We start from the raw sequence: 14,151 nt of genomic DNA, 5'->3' as shown, positions 1-14,151 counted from the left end.
GGGTAAGCCGCATCCAGTTTTCATTTTCCAGCAAGGCCATTCCTGTCCTGATTCCTGTCCTTTAGTGAAAGTATATCCAGGCCCCTGCTATTTATTATTCTTTAATCCTGAATGCCCAGAGAGGCAATGATACCTCAGCAGATGAGGAACAAGAAACTAGAGTAAATATCACAACTAACATGAGCCAGTAAGAGTATTTCAGTTAAAGTTAATGAGAAAGCCAGACATGGTGGTAGATGTGCTCGTGATGTCAGAACTTTGGAGTTGAGAGGTGTACTGTTTCAGTCAGGTTGACACAAGCTGGAGTTGTCTGGAACAGGAAACCTTAGAAAAGATGCCTGAGCTGTAAGATGGCGTAAACCCTGTCTTCCCCAGGTTGCTGAGGTCGCAGTGTGTATCACAGTGATAGAAAGCGGACTAGGACAGGAGACTGAAGTAGAAGGGTTGTATGTTTAGGGCCGCTATGGGCCATAGAGTGAGAGTTTGCCTCAAATTTTAAAAGGATAGGAATACCCACCATTTTGCCAATATTTATATCATAATCAATGAAGTAACTGAAATATATAAATATGTTAAGATTAGAATTGTAGTGGGAGACACAGCACTGGGCAATTTCTCTCAGCAAAACCAAAAAATAAACCGACAAAGCTATTAGAAATGATAAAGTCAGCATTAAAAATGAAAACTTTTGTATGCCATCAACATAATAAGCTTCCATTGGAAATCATGATCAGAGTTATATGTATAGATAATAAGATTTTAATTTGATTGTAGACAAGTTTGTGCATATATAGAAAAATAGAAGAGTCTCCTAGTGCTTAGTTTTAAGTGACTTTATTTATATTTGCAGTTTTCTGTATTTTCCAAACAGCTGGCAGTGAACAGCAATTAAGAGAACCATATCTAAATGAAAGCAAGAGATGTGTGTTTTTAACCTGCCAATGATATGGAATAAGTAATCTCTTAAATACACAGGATTCTAATTGAACATAAAAGATCATCCTTGGGGGCTGGAGAGATGGCTCAGTGGTTAAGAGCATTGCCTGCTCTTCCAGTTTGATTCCCAGCAACCACATGGTGGCTCACAACCATCTGTAATGAGGTCTGGTGTCCTCTTCTGGCCTTCAGGCATACACACAGACAGAATATTGTATCCATAATAAATACATAAGTATTTAAAAAAGGATCATCCTTAACTATTATCTATTTAGGATTATAAGATTTTTGTTTGTCTCTTTGCTTTGAACTGAGAAATACTACTTTTTATTTTTGTTTTTTATGTTTATTTTGTTTTGTTTTTTCTACAGACCACCAGCATTTTACAGCAGTGCCTCATCACCAGGACCACAGTTTCAGGAAGGCAGTCCCTGTCCACAGCACATGTACAATTCTGAGTCAAGTCCAGATCCAGGACCTAATGTGCCTCAAGGTTGTGATAGTCCTGTGAGGCATCCAGGCTCCCCTGGACATCACCCATGTGTGGGACCTCCTGGTCCACCAGTGCACGAGAGTGCACCTTTGCCACCTGGTCCACCTGAAACTGTAAGCTCTCATAGTCAAGCTGGAGGGCTTACTCAGTTGGACATACTACCAGCTACAGGTAGAGCTTATCATTCCCCAAGCTTTCCAGGGCCTGCGATGAAAGTCCCTAGAGAGAACCATTGCTCTTCAGCCTCACTGTACCAGCAAATGCCTGGAGAGATGCAACTTAGCACAGACTCCGTGTCCCCACACGTCCCAGACGAGGGCTACGAGGACTACTACTCACAGCATGCTGCGCATAGTTTTCAACCGCCTGATAGCTGTGCTGGTAAGTCGAAGGCAACTCATTTCCAATTTCATTAAAATTGTGCTTTTCATTAAAAACATGCATTTTTAAGTTAAGTAAAATTGATGAAATTGAAACCTTGAAATGTTTTCAATTTCTTCAAAACTATAAGAACAAAACTTTAGCTAACTTTTGATGCAACTAAATTTCTGATAATATTTAAGAAAACAGAATTTAATATAGGCAGAGACTGCTTGTTTGATCCTAGCTTCCCAGATACAAATAATCACATAGAAACTATATTAATAACAACACTGCTTGGAGCCAGGCAGTGGTGGCATATGCCTTTATTTTTTTTTTAAAAAAAAGGTATTTATTTATTTATTATGAATACAATATTCTGTCTGTGTGTATGCCTGCAGGCCAGAAGAGGGCACCAGACCCCATTACAGATGGTCATGAGCCACCATGTGGTTGCTGGGAATTGAACTCAGGACCTTTGGAAGAGCAGGCAATGCTCTTAACCACTGAGCCATCTCTCCAGCCCTAGCATATGCCTTTAATACCAGCACTTGAGAGGCAGAGGCAGGCGAATCTCTGTGAGTTTGAGGCCAGCCTGGTCTACAAGAGCTAGTTCCAGGACAGGCTCCAAAAGCCACAGAGAAACCCTGTCTCAAAAAACAAAAACAAAATCAAAAACAAAAACAAAAGACAATACTGCTTGGCCAATGACTCAGGAATATTTCTAGTTAGCTCTTACATCTTGAATTAACCCATTTCTATTAATCTGTGTATCAATCAACATGAGACTGTGGCTTATTGGTAAAGGTTCTGGGCATCTATCTCCTTTGGCAGCTGCATGGAGTCTCCTTGACTCCACCTACTTTCTCTATATATCTCTGTTCGAATTTCCCAACTGGCTTCACTCTGCTAAGCCATTGACCAAAACAGCTTTATTTATCAACCAATAAAAGCAACACATATACAGAAGGACAGCTACATCATCTCCCCTTTCCTGACTAATTAAAAAGAAAGGCTTTAACTTTAACGTAATAAAATTACATATACAAAACTGTTATCAAGCAAGAATTATAGTTACAATTTTTTATGAGTCTAAAGTTTTATATTTAATTTATCTTTTATCATAACTAAAGAAAACTATAATTAAAACTATTTTTCTTTAACTCCATCAAAGACCCCAGAAGGAAATAATATTACTTAAGTAAACAGGAAGTGCAGTCAAGCAACTTCCAAAATTCTAGAATTGACTTAGACATCTTACTGCCTGGATAGTCAGCCGCTGTTCTTCTGTACCATTGGGGCATCCATCTTCAGCCTACAGGCCCATAGTATCCAGCAGACTCTTCTGTGAAATAGGAAATTTGAAGATCTGTTCTACCTGTATTGGCAGTTTGTCAATCACTTTCTTCTGCCCTGCAGAATATCTGGCAGTTAAGTGATCTGTACAGACACAATACCTTAAATAAGATTAGAAATATATATATATATATATATATATATATATATATATATATATAACTAAATTGACCTTAAAATTTGTATTAATACACTAAAGTCCATACAAATGTAAAGTACTTATATCTATATTATATCCCCCTTTAAATGAAAACAAACATTTATAAACAATCATTTTGGGAATTTGAACATAGTTTACTCCAAATAGTTTCCTGCTTTTTGTTGGCGTGCCATTTGTTGTCGGTGACTGCTCATTTGTTCCTGGCTGCCCAGACCCGAATAATCACACAGAAACAATATTAAGGACAACACTGCTTGGCCAATGACTCAGGCTTATTTCTAGAGAGCTCTTACATCTTGAATTAACCAGTTTCTATTAATCTGTGTATTGTCACAAGGCTGTGGCCTACCAGTAAAGATCTGGGCATCTGTTTCCTTCAGCAGCTAAATAGCATCTCCTGAGTACACCTACTTTCTCTCTATATCTCTGTTCAAATTTCCTACCTGGCTTCACTCTGCTAAGCCATTGTCCAAAACAGCTTTATTCATTAACCAATAAAAGCAGCACATATACAGAAGGACATCCCACATCAATTTAAAACAATAGAATTTAGGTATTTTAAAATATTTAATTATACAACTTAAGAACTCAATGTGGTAATTAGGAGAGATTCAGTCTCTTACACTTTGGTGGAGTTTGAGCTCACAGTGTCTCTTCTTTTATGTCTGTAGATGAGATGTGGCCTGAAGAATTTGCACCCCAGCAGCCTCCCACTGCCCATGACTCTTCTAACCTTGGGGGTGGGCCTGACACCAGCAGCAATATGACAGGTCACTGCCCTCTGCCTGCCTCAGGGCTCCCTCCTGCAGTACAGAGAGCTCTTTTCATCCGATTGGCTCAGAGATACCAAGAAGAAGAAGCAGCTGGCACCCAGCCTCATAGAACATCAAGCAAGGAAGAAGGTTTAATAGGTTAGATGTGAAAATTAGTTCCTCTGCGCCATCACCTTCCAGTTTACCTTGTAGCCTTCGTCTTTTAACTGTTCCTGGCTTCAGTGACAGGCTTTAAATAGCAGTTGCAAAGTTTACATTTATACACAAGCATAAAAAAGATGGCAGATAGAATAGTCTTTCTAAAAAGTTTACTTGAAATAAAATAGTCTTTCTAAAAGTTTACTTGAAAGTCACAGTTTGCCTTACTGTGCATGTCCTAAAACCAGTTGATGCAAGATGAGCCCTTCCTAAACATTGAGAATACACTTGAATAGAAACTATCTAAATTTGTTTGTTACTAGGAGTGGAGAAATCTGTACTATTGTTCAGAGGCAAGAGTACATGTAACCAAGTAGGTTGGGGGGATCTCTTTTAGTGACTATACTAAGTTCAGAAATAGTATTACTTTTAGTCTTAATTAAGGTCACATATGAATGTTTTGTTTTTGACCACAAGCTTCTGTCTTCCTTTAGACGATACAGTTAACTGGTACTCCAGCAGTGAAGAGGAAGAAGGAAGTGGTGTCAGGTCAATACTGAGAACATTACAGAAACAAACAGGAACTCTAAGAAGTCAGAAGCACCCTCCCCCAGAGCTTGGCATTCCTACTGATCCAAGACTTGCTAAAGAGAAGAGGAAAGGAAGTCAGGTGGTTGACCCTAGGCTTCGGACTGTCCCAAGGCAAGACATTAGGAAGCCTCATGAGTCTGTCCCAGTGGATCTTAGACTTGCATGGGACCCCAGGAAATTAAGAGGGAATGGAAGTGCTCCTGGAGGCTCTTCTGCTAGTGGAGCAAAGTGTGATTTACATCTTGCAAATGCTGGTACGAATCGCAAACCCAAAAGAAGAGATGATGATGATGAAGATACAGAACGAGAACTGAGAGAAAAAGCCTTCTTAATACCTTTGGATTCTTTACCTGGAGTAGTACTCCAGGATCCAAGGCAACAGTTAAGACAATTCAGTCACATTAAAATGGACATTATCCTAACCAAACCCAACTTTGCAAAACACATCGTGTGGGCTCCAGAAGACTTACTTCCAGTACCTTTACCTAAACCTGATCCAGTATCTTCAATCAATTTACCTCTGCCTCCACTTATAGCTGACCAGAGGCTCAGTAGGTTATGGAATACAAAAAGTGACCATCAAAGTACCCTGTCCCTTGATCCAAAATCAGCAGCCAAAGCCAAAATGAATCTAACACAGAGAGAGAGTTACTTAGAACAATGTGCAGACTTACATAGTTCAGGAGGTAAATTAGGAGACCCTAGGCTGCAAAAGAATTTTGACCCTAGGCTTCACAGACTGCCCAATACAGAGTCACATCAGGTGGCTATAAAGGACTCACATGTATCAAAGAGTGGCCCAAACTTAGCCAGATCAATCCCTGCTTTGTCCCAGCCTTCAACAGCATTACCTACCAATGCTGGTCCTGTGGCACTTCCTCCATATGCCCCCAAACTGTCTTCTTCAGCTGGCCCTCCACTGGGAACTGCAAGTTCAGTTCTTAGTGGTATTAGTTTGTATGATCCCAGGGAGAAGGGTTCATCCTCTTCATCAGAGCTAGCAGCCATTTCCTCAGAAGAAAATGCAGAGAACCTGGAAAAAAGTGGTTTAAAGAATAGTGATAAAAACGACCCTTCCCCTGGAGAAGTGATCCTACAGAAGTCTCCTGCAGACACGGAAGTCCCTGGTGAGGAGCCAGTTGACATGCAGGCAGATACTCTGAGGAGTGCTGATAAGGTCCAGGTTCCCGCTCTGCACAATCTTCCTATTCAGGCCTTAACAGGCTTAATTAGACCTCCATATAGTGATCCAAGACAGGCCAGAGAGCCAGGACAGGGAAGCCCAGCCCCAGATGATGACAAGTCTCTGAGAGAGGTTTTTAAGACATTTGATCCAACTGCGTCACCATTTTGTTAGCTGTTGTGTAATTAAGCTGTTGCCACCCTCTCACAGTTCTCTGCTGTTTTGTAACTGGTTTACCTCTATAGTTTATTTATTTTTTAAATTATAAGCATTTTTCAGCTGCTAGTATCAGAACCACATGAACTTATATCCTCTAAAGTCTGTGGTATTTTATATAATATTTTTATAACTTCAAGAGACTGTAGTATAGAAATGTATATCATGTTAGCGTTAGTAAAAGTTTTTTTTTTTCTTTTTGGTTTTTGAGACATGGTTTCTGTGTAGCTTTGGAACCTGTCCTAGGATTAAAGTCGTGCACCACCACCACCCAACTAGTAAAAGTACTTTTTTACTTGTAAGTGAACTATCATGAACTCAACACTCAGCCCAAGTAAATGCCAGTTGTCTTTCATAATCAATGTTTAGGTTAACAACTAACACTTTTATATGGTTGTTTAGTTTCAAGCAATATGATATACATTAATTTTGAGAATCAGTATTTTAACTAGGATCCTCTCTGCCAGCACAAAACTGATTAGTGTGTAATGCCAACTGCTAAGTAAAATGCAAGGTGAAAACATTTAAAACCATAATTAGCTCAGCTCGTGTTTAAGGGCGTCACTTCATTAGCATTGGCAACACTGTCTGTGTACATGAAGCACTTGAATGTTGTATCTTTTAAAAGTATTTTATTGTACACTGTATCATAGAAGCTGAAGGAAATAAATAAGATGTTTTGCTACAGTAAAAAAGTCCCAGGTTCTGTAACAGAACTTTTAAAATTTAATTTTTCATATTAAATAGTTATGAGTTTATTGCTGTGTCACATTGTGATAATAATGTATGTATTCCAGTGTTTGGTCTTTAGCTACATAATTTTTATCTCTTTCAAATGATGTAACTGCAATAATTGTGTTCATTATGACTGACAATTTTTAACAGTTTTCAAAGTGAGACTGTAGTAATTATTAAGCTGATAATGTTTTAAATGTCTAGTTTCTGTATTTTTTCTTGCATAGCAAAAACTTCCACTGAGATGGCAGATATATTCCACTGTATAGGGTACCAATAAACAATCTTTTAGATCTCACTTGACTGGTTCTATAGCAGAGGTCACCTGTGTTCTAATTATTTAATGTTCTCATAGCTTAGAAATTTAAATTGATTAGAAATTGTATTTTATGAAAAGTAACTTGTATTCATTTTTGTGTATTCATTGATGAGTATAGACAATGACACCTGTGTTTTATGCTCTAACTCATAACTCAGAGTGTTACACTGGCATGGTCTCTTGAACTGCTGGCATATGGCAGTGTTTGCTGGGATGCCTCCAGTAAATCGCTTGTAAAGAATTTTTTATGAGACAAAGGAGGTAATAGCTCCAGTCCTAAGTTAAAGAGAGCACCCACCGAAGCCATTTTCACAGTTCACAGCAAAGGTTTTTGTTTCTGTTTGTTGCCTAAAATGGCTCTGGATAACAGGGTAGGATTAAAGATACTGTTTAAAGCCACCATAGAAATCACTTTCTGACTTACTGTTCAAATGAACTTTACTGTTAATATTGAAAAGTCAATAAAGTAGTTAAAACTGACAAAAAAGTTGTATCCCAAAGTAGTACAATTTCCTTTCATTGGAATTTTTTACAAATCAATAAAATATCTAAATTTTAGTGGATCAGAAATCGCAACAAATTTTTAGTTCCACTCATGCATTTATCCTTCTTGTTGAATTAGTAATAATTCTAAATATACAAAAAAAGATAATTTGGCTTGTTAAACATGAAACTCTTAACGAAAGCTCTGTTTTTTTAAATTTCTGAAAAGGAAATTAAATGGATAATTTAAAAGTAGGATTTAAAAGTTATTAATTCCAATAATGGAATATTTGTTTACTCATTTCATTGTCTCAGTCACTGTTCTGTTGTAAAAAGACAACATGACCAAGGCTTGTCTTAACAAAATAAAACATTTAACCCGGGACGTGCTTACAGTATCAGCATGGCAGGAAGTATGGAGGGGGCATGGCAGCACTCAAGGTGCCGGAACACAGCTAAGAGATCCATCCTTGTCTGCAGGCCAAGAGAAGGAAGTGGGCTCGGCATGGGCTTTTGAAACCTTGAAGCCAGCTCCCAGTGACACCCTTCCTCCAACAAGCCATGCCTCCTAATTCTTCTCAGCGCCCCACTGCCTGATGACTAAGCATTCAAATATATGAACCTATGGGGGCCATTACTATTCAAACTGCCACACTCATTTATGGATGTCTATTATATCAGTTAGTGCCCTAAAGACTATTTTACAAACAAATTTAATTTTAGTTGCAGGTTTGGCAATATAGTTTATATGAAAGTATTTTGTGTTTAAAATGGGGCTTTTAATATACACAAGTCTTTGAGATTGAGATACTCAATTACGGTGTATTGTTCAGAGCCCATCAACATAGACTTGCTTAATCCCCCTTTGTTACTATCTCACAAAAAGTGTAACAAATTCCTGCTTCTCCCAGTGAGTAAGCCCTTCTTTAAAGTGGGTTGCATTGGGGTTTAAAAATAACTTTCCCCATAGACTTAGATATTTGAATACATGGACCCAGCTGGAGCCGCTTTTTGAGGAGGTGTGGGCGATGTGTTCTTGTTGGAGGAAGTATGTCTCTCGTGGCTGGCTTTGAGAGTAAAAAAGACTCACCTACTTCCAAGTTGCCCGTTTCATGCTTTGAAGATGTGACCTCCTGACTTCTGCAGCTGTACCCACCTGCTCTAATGCCTCCCTACCGTGTTGGACTCATACTTCTGGAACCACAAGCCAGGATAAACTCCTCCTTTTGTATATTACCTTGGTCATGGGGTCTCATCACAGCAACAGAGAAGCAGCTGATGGAGTTGGTATTTTCAGAATGCGTGGAATTTGGTGTATACGATCACAGTGAAAGTAAGTTCTGCCCTGTTCTTAGAAGCTTCCCATTCCCAGACAACAGAAACAAGCTGTGTCTGGAAGACTGCATAGTCGCTTCTGTTGTGATGCATTGAACCTTCCTGCTGGGTCTCAGAATTCATACTTTGGTTGGATAGAGTACGAATCAGGCCATAAAACAGGAATAGCAACTGATCATAAGAATTTAGATATGTCAACTATTTTCCTATATCTTGCTTAGAACTTTATTCTGAACTTTGAAAGCAAATCAGATGTTGAAATGGTTTGTTTCACTCTTAGGTACTTGACCCCATTTCTGTATGGAACCTCCATGTTTACCACCCTGTACTTGAAACCCCAGAACTGGGCTGCAGTAAAAAGAGCCACATTATGTGATGATGTGTGCTTCGGGTTTTGTATTTTGTTTTGTCTTTTAACTTGCCTTAGTTTTCCAGACCTTAGTGCTCCTGCTAGTTCTGTTTATTTCAAGAATAAGAGAACAATTGAGTAGGTAAGTCTTGTTTCAACTGAATAGCTATGGGGCTGGAAAGACAGAACTTTTGAAGGTCTCAAAGTCTCAAAGGACAAAGGAATTCTCTTTCTTGTTCTGAATTGACTTCTGAGCTTTATGTCAACGTCTAGTTTCTTATCTGTGATATATAAATAATTTCAACTATTTCTAGGTTTGAGGGAGGGAGGGAATTGTTTTTTGTAGCATATTTGTAAATATAAAATTGCTTTCTGTATATCGTAGACACAATCCCTACATTCCTATCAGTGTTTTTAAGTTATTACAGGTTGTTCCAGAACAACTAGGTGTGACCTGTGTGGTTTACCGATTTTATGAAGCTTTAGATTTGCACTGAAATCATAAGAGAATTACCTGAGATGTTGTTTCCAAGAATACTACCTACCATGCTAGCAAGTCTTCAAATGGTAGTGTGTAAGAAATACAGAACTTTTCTACCATAGGTGTATAGATTTGTAGTTTGTCATAGGGATCTGATCTGCCCAGTTCATACATGATGGCTATCGATGGAAGTCACCAATTGCTCTGCTGCTGGGCCATGGTGTGTGTCTGCTGAAACAGCATGTGAGGGTGGGGTGGACATCTATTCAGTATAAAAGCCATTGGTTCTTAGAAACAGCAGAGATACTGGCTCAGGTGGGCATGTGACCAACCTGTTTATTCATGAGTTGTTCATGTTTTAAATGTAAAATGTGTTAGAAAGAATGAAAATATACTAATGCATTATTAGTGTCAGCTCTTCACTGATCAGTCCCCATACTTCTGACTCACTGTTGATTTTATACAAACAGCTTTTGTTTTCTTTCAGTGCCAGGATGGAACCTAGCGCCTCAGCATACCAGGCAAGAGCTGCCACTGAGCTCCACTTCCCAGCCCTTCACTATGGATTTAAGTATCTTTAAGGATATTAAAGTTGGAAAGAATATTAAAGCTTGCGTTTTGTTAGTGTACTTTGAATGTAACTGGCCCCCATAATCTCATGATGGAATGACACTATTAGGAGGTGTGGCTTTGCTGGAGTGGGAATGGCCTTGTTGGAGGAAGTGGGGCTTCCTATGCTCAGGATACTGCCCCTTGTGTCAGTTGATTTCCTGTTGGCTGCACGATGTGGACTCTCAACTCTCTTCAGTACCGTGTCTGCCTGCATGCCGCCATGCTCCCCGTCATGGCAATGATGGACTGAACCTCTGAAACTGTAAGCAAGCCCCCTCAATTAAATGTTTTTTATAAGAGTTGCCATGGTCATGGTGTCTCTTTACTGCAATAAAAACCCTAACTGGGGGCTGGAGAGATGGCTCAGTGGTTAAGAGCATTGCCTGCTCTTCCAAAGGTTCTGAGTTCAATTCCCAGCAACCATATGGTGGCTCACAACCATCTGTAATGAAGTCTGGTGCCCTCTTCTGGCATGCAAGCATATACACAGACAGAATATTGTATACATAATAAATAAATAAAAATAAATGAATAAAATTTAAAAAATTTCAAAAACCCTAGCTATGGCAATACCTTGTCAGCAAGGTTTTATCCATAATAATTTATTATAAAGAAATAAACACATAGAGGCCGAATTTTTAAACAGTAACACTTTTTCCCTGGATCCCCATTGCCATCGTGCCTTGGCATCATTGCTAGTCTTATTTTGTGTGCTTTTAAAGTCAACACAAAGGAGAGCATGATCACCCACTCAAGAAGAGGGTGTCGCGTGCCTCCATTTTACAGTTTTTCCTCCAGGTGCTTAAGAGGGAAGTTAAGAAAGAAGAGTTTTTAAAAAAAAAAACAGTATACTGCCTTGTAAATAAAAATAAAAGTCAAGAAGTAGTCATTTGTATATTGACTTGACAAAATTTAAAACAGTTTTCCATTGCTTATGCTGCACACGGTGCCCCAGCCACCTCACTCAGAAAGGGGTTCAGCATAGATCCAAGGTTCAGAATTCCACAGCGCTTCCATGCTTGCATAAGGCAGGGCCTTCGGTGGCCTGTGCCCGAGGTATCCAGACTTGGTGATGGGTTTGCTATCAGATGCACTAGCACGGTCTGTCTGGGCTGAAATCTGGGTTATACCTACTCAGGATGAAGTGAAGTGTTTTGTTTGACGTTTCCAGTGTGGTTATTTTATTTCCCAAAATTGTATGTCAGATTTTTGGGAAATTCTTCTATTTCACCTTGGAAAGTTTATCTATACCAATTTACTGGAACAACTACATTGCTAATCTGTTCAGAGAATACAGCAAGGGTGTGGTTTGCTGAATTGATAACTATAACATTAAGAGCTAACAAATCACTTGGGAAAAGGCAGATTATGCTGTTTTTTGGTTTTTGTGCTTTTTTAATTTACTCGTAAAATTTCTAACTAATATTCTCAACAGTGGCACTGTTACAAGTTTTTGTAGTATTTTTTTCTGTGTTATCTGAATTTAAAAGCATCTCTAATGGTGTGCATCTGGAAGTGTGCTGTTTTGCTCTAATTTCAACATTTCAAGGTAAGGGAGCCATGAGCACATACAAGAGTTTGTAAATGGGGATCATCCCAAGGCTTCCTAAAAAGGGAACACTGCCCTTCAGCAAATCCTTTGTTCAGGGAAATTATGCCCTATCTAACTACAGACTAGCAGCACATATGGCCCTGTTTCCCTGCTGTTTTCATTCTAGGAACCCTCTTACATTCAGATGTGTGCATTCTTCTGACGTTCTGTCATCACCTACAGAGTCTGCACTGGGCAGCTATCTAAAAAGACATAATGGCATGTTAAGGTTGATGGTTTTGTTTGGGCGGCATTCATAGTTACCCTGGTAATCGAGGTTTATTTTGGGGTTAAGCCCATTAAATCTCAGGGTCCAGAAAGATTTGCTATGGCCAGCAAAAACTGGCTAACTGGATCTCAGGGTAAACAGAATAAATCAATGTTACCGCTACATGTTCTTAATTCCTTGCATGAAGAAACAGTGAGGAGAAGAAGGAGGGGTGATCTCCAATGAGGTTTCCAGTTTTTACAGACATAGCTGGAAAATTCCATAGGCAAGGACAATGATAATATGCATATCAAAATCACAAAAATGGGCAGGTAGAACCTGACAAAGTAGCACTCTGGAACAGGTAACAACACCCAGGAAAGAGCCAACATTCAAGGGGAAATACCTGACACTCCAAACCTTTAGATAAAGTTCATAAATGTCCCTGAATCCTGGATTCGCCCACACCCTGTCCTGTCTGTCTGATAAGAGTGGGGCATGCTGCCTTTCTGCTCAGTGCCTGTCTTCTATAGAAACTTCTATGTGGTCTGTTAGGTAACTCTGTGGGATTGACTCCATATAAATTTGACTGTTTGAACAAAGAGTGAATGTTATCACTCTGAGGTCTCATGGTATGGGGGAATGGAAAGGTCATTCATTCCATTGTGCAGGAGAAGTTACACTGCTGAGATGTTTTGGGAATATATCCCATTTTGAAGGGAGAATCATGGCTTCATGAGGCTTTTACAGATATGACAGCTGTAATGGTCTGTTCTGTCCCTTTAAGAGACAAGCCCGGCTCACTCCCTCCCTGTCCACAGAGTCAAGCGGATCTTCCTTCCACTTCCAGCCTAAGCTCCTTCCTTTTCCATCTCTCTCTGGAAGAGGTAGCTTTTCTTCTGCTCTCCCTCTTCCTCTTCCTCTCCCTCCCCTCCCCCTCCCCTCCCCCTTTTCTTCTGCTTTCCCTCTCCCTCCCCCTCCCCTCCCCTTTCCCCTCCCTCTCCCTCTCTCTCCCCTTTCCTCTTCCCTTCCATAACCAACTAAATAAATACCCATTTTCTCTGCATGTGTGCCTATCTGTCTCTGTCTCTCACCTGCCTCGACTCCTCGTTGGATCGGCTGACCTGTCGAGGTCTCTCACTCGCTGTGTGACTCCCTCCCTGTCTGGGACCCACTGCCCTTCATGGCTCACAGGCCCCTCAGGGAATGCTCCGTCTTATTTTTACCATTACAACAATGACTTTTCGAAAGGCGAGTGTACCCGCAGCTCTGCAAAACAACTATTCCATGTGGGCGTCTACATATACACTTCCTGTGGATTAGTCTATTTGTCTGTCAGCTGTACTTGTGTACTCTAACACCCTGGGATGTGCGTAGCACCCGGGTTGTAGGTTGACTATGCCTAGAATATGTGAATCTGACAGGTTGCTAGAAAATGAACTGCAGGAACTCATTGGGTCAAAATGGGATCTCATTGCAGCAGGAGATGCTCAGCAGTCCTTCATGGTCAGGGAACATGACGGTAAGATGGTTTCTGGTTTCTCTCAGTCTATTCACTGATCAAATGCTCGTTGCCTTATGGGAACCTACAGGATTACTAGATTTAATTGTTGAATAATCAATGTAATCACCAGAAACTGCTTCGTTGAGAACCAGCATAGTCTAGTCTTGGTGCCTCTTCTGTATAAGCAGTGTCATTCAGGCTTTAGCTGAGTGTCACATGCCACCTCTACAAGATGCAAATTCATTTGCTCAAGAACGATGGAGGGATTGGGGAGTTGGCCCAATACTTGCTGTAGCTGTCCAGGCATGGGAACTTGAGTTCAGATCCA

The 14,151-nt window shown here is 39.9% G+C and overlaps 1 protein-coding gene across 1 annotated transcript in view; it reads left to right on the top strand.

Moving 5' to 3' along the window:
- Zc3h6 (zinc finger CCCH-type containing 6) overlaps positions 1 to 7,239 on the top strand; it is a 32,030-nt gene extending 24,791 nt beyond the window's left edge. Inside the window, 3 exon segments of the mRNA XM_087910869.1 lie at positions 1,308 to 1,810; positions 3,977 to 4,216; positions 4,711 to 7,239. Of these exon segments, the coding sequence (XP_087766995.1) occupies positions 1,308 to 1,810; positions 3,977 to 4,216; positions 4,711 to 6,164 (2,197 nt within the window). The 3' untranslated portion in view covers positions 6,165 to 7,239.
- The last annotated feature ends 6,912 nt before the right edge of the window (positions 7,240 to 14,151 follow it).

This window comes from Myodes glareolus, chromosome 10 (assembly GCF_982192425.1).
Source record: "Myodes glareolus chromosome 10, mMyoGla1.1, whole genome shotgun sequence".
Lineage (NCBI taxonomy): Eukaryota > Metazoa > Chordata > Mammalia > Rodentia > Cricetidae > Myodes > Myodes glareolus.
This window is presented reverse-complemented; position numbering and strand designations above follow the sequence as displayed.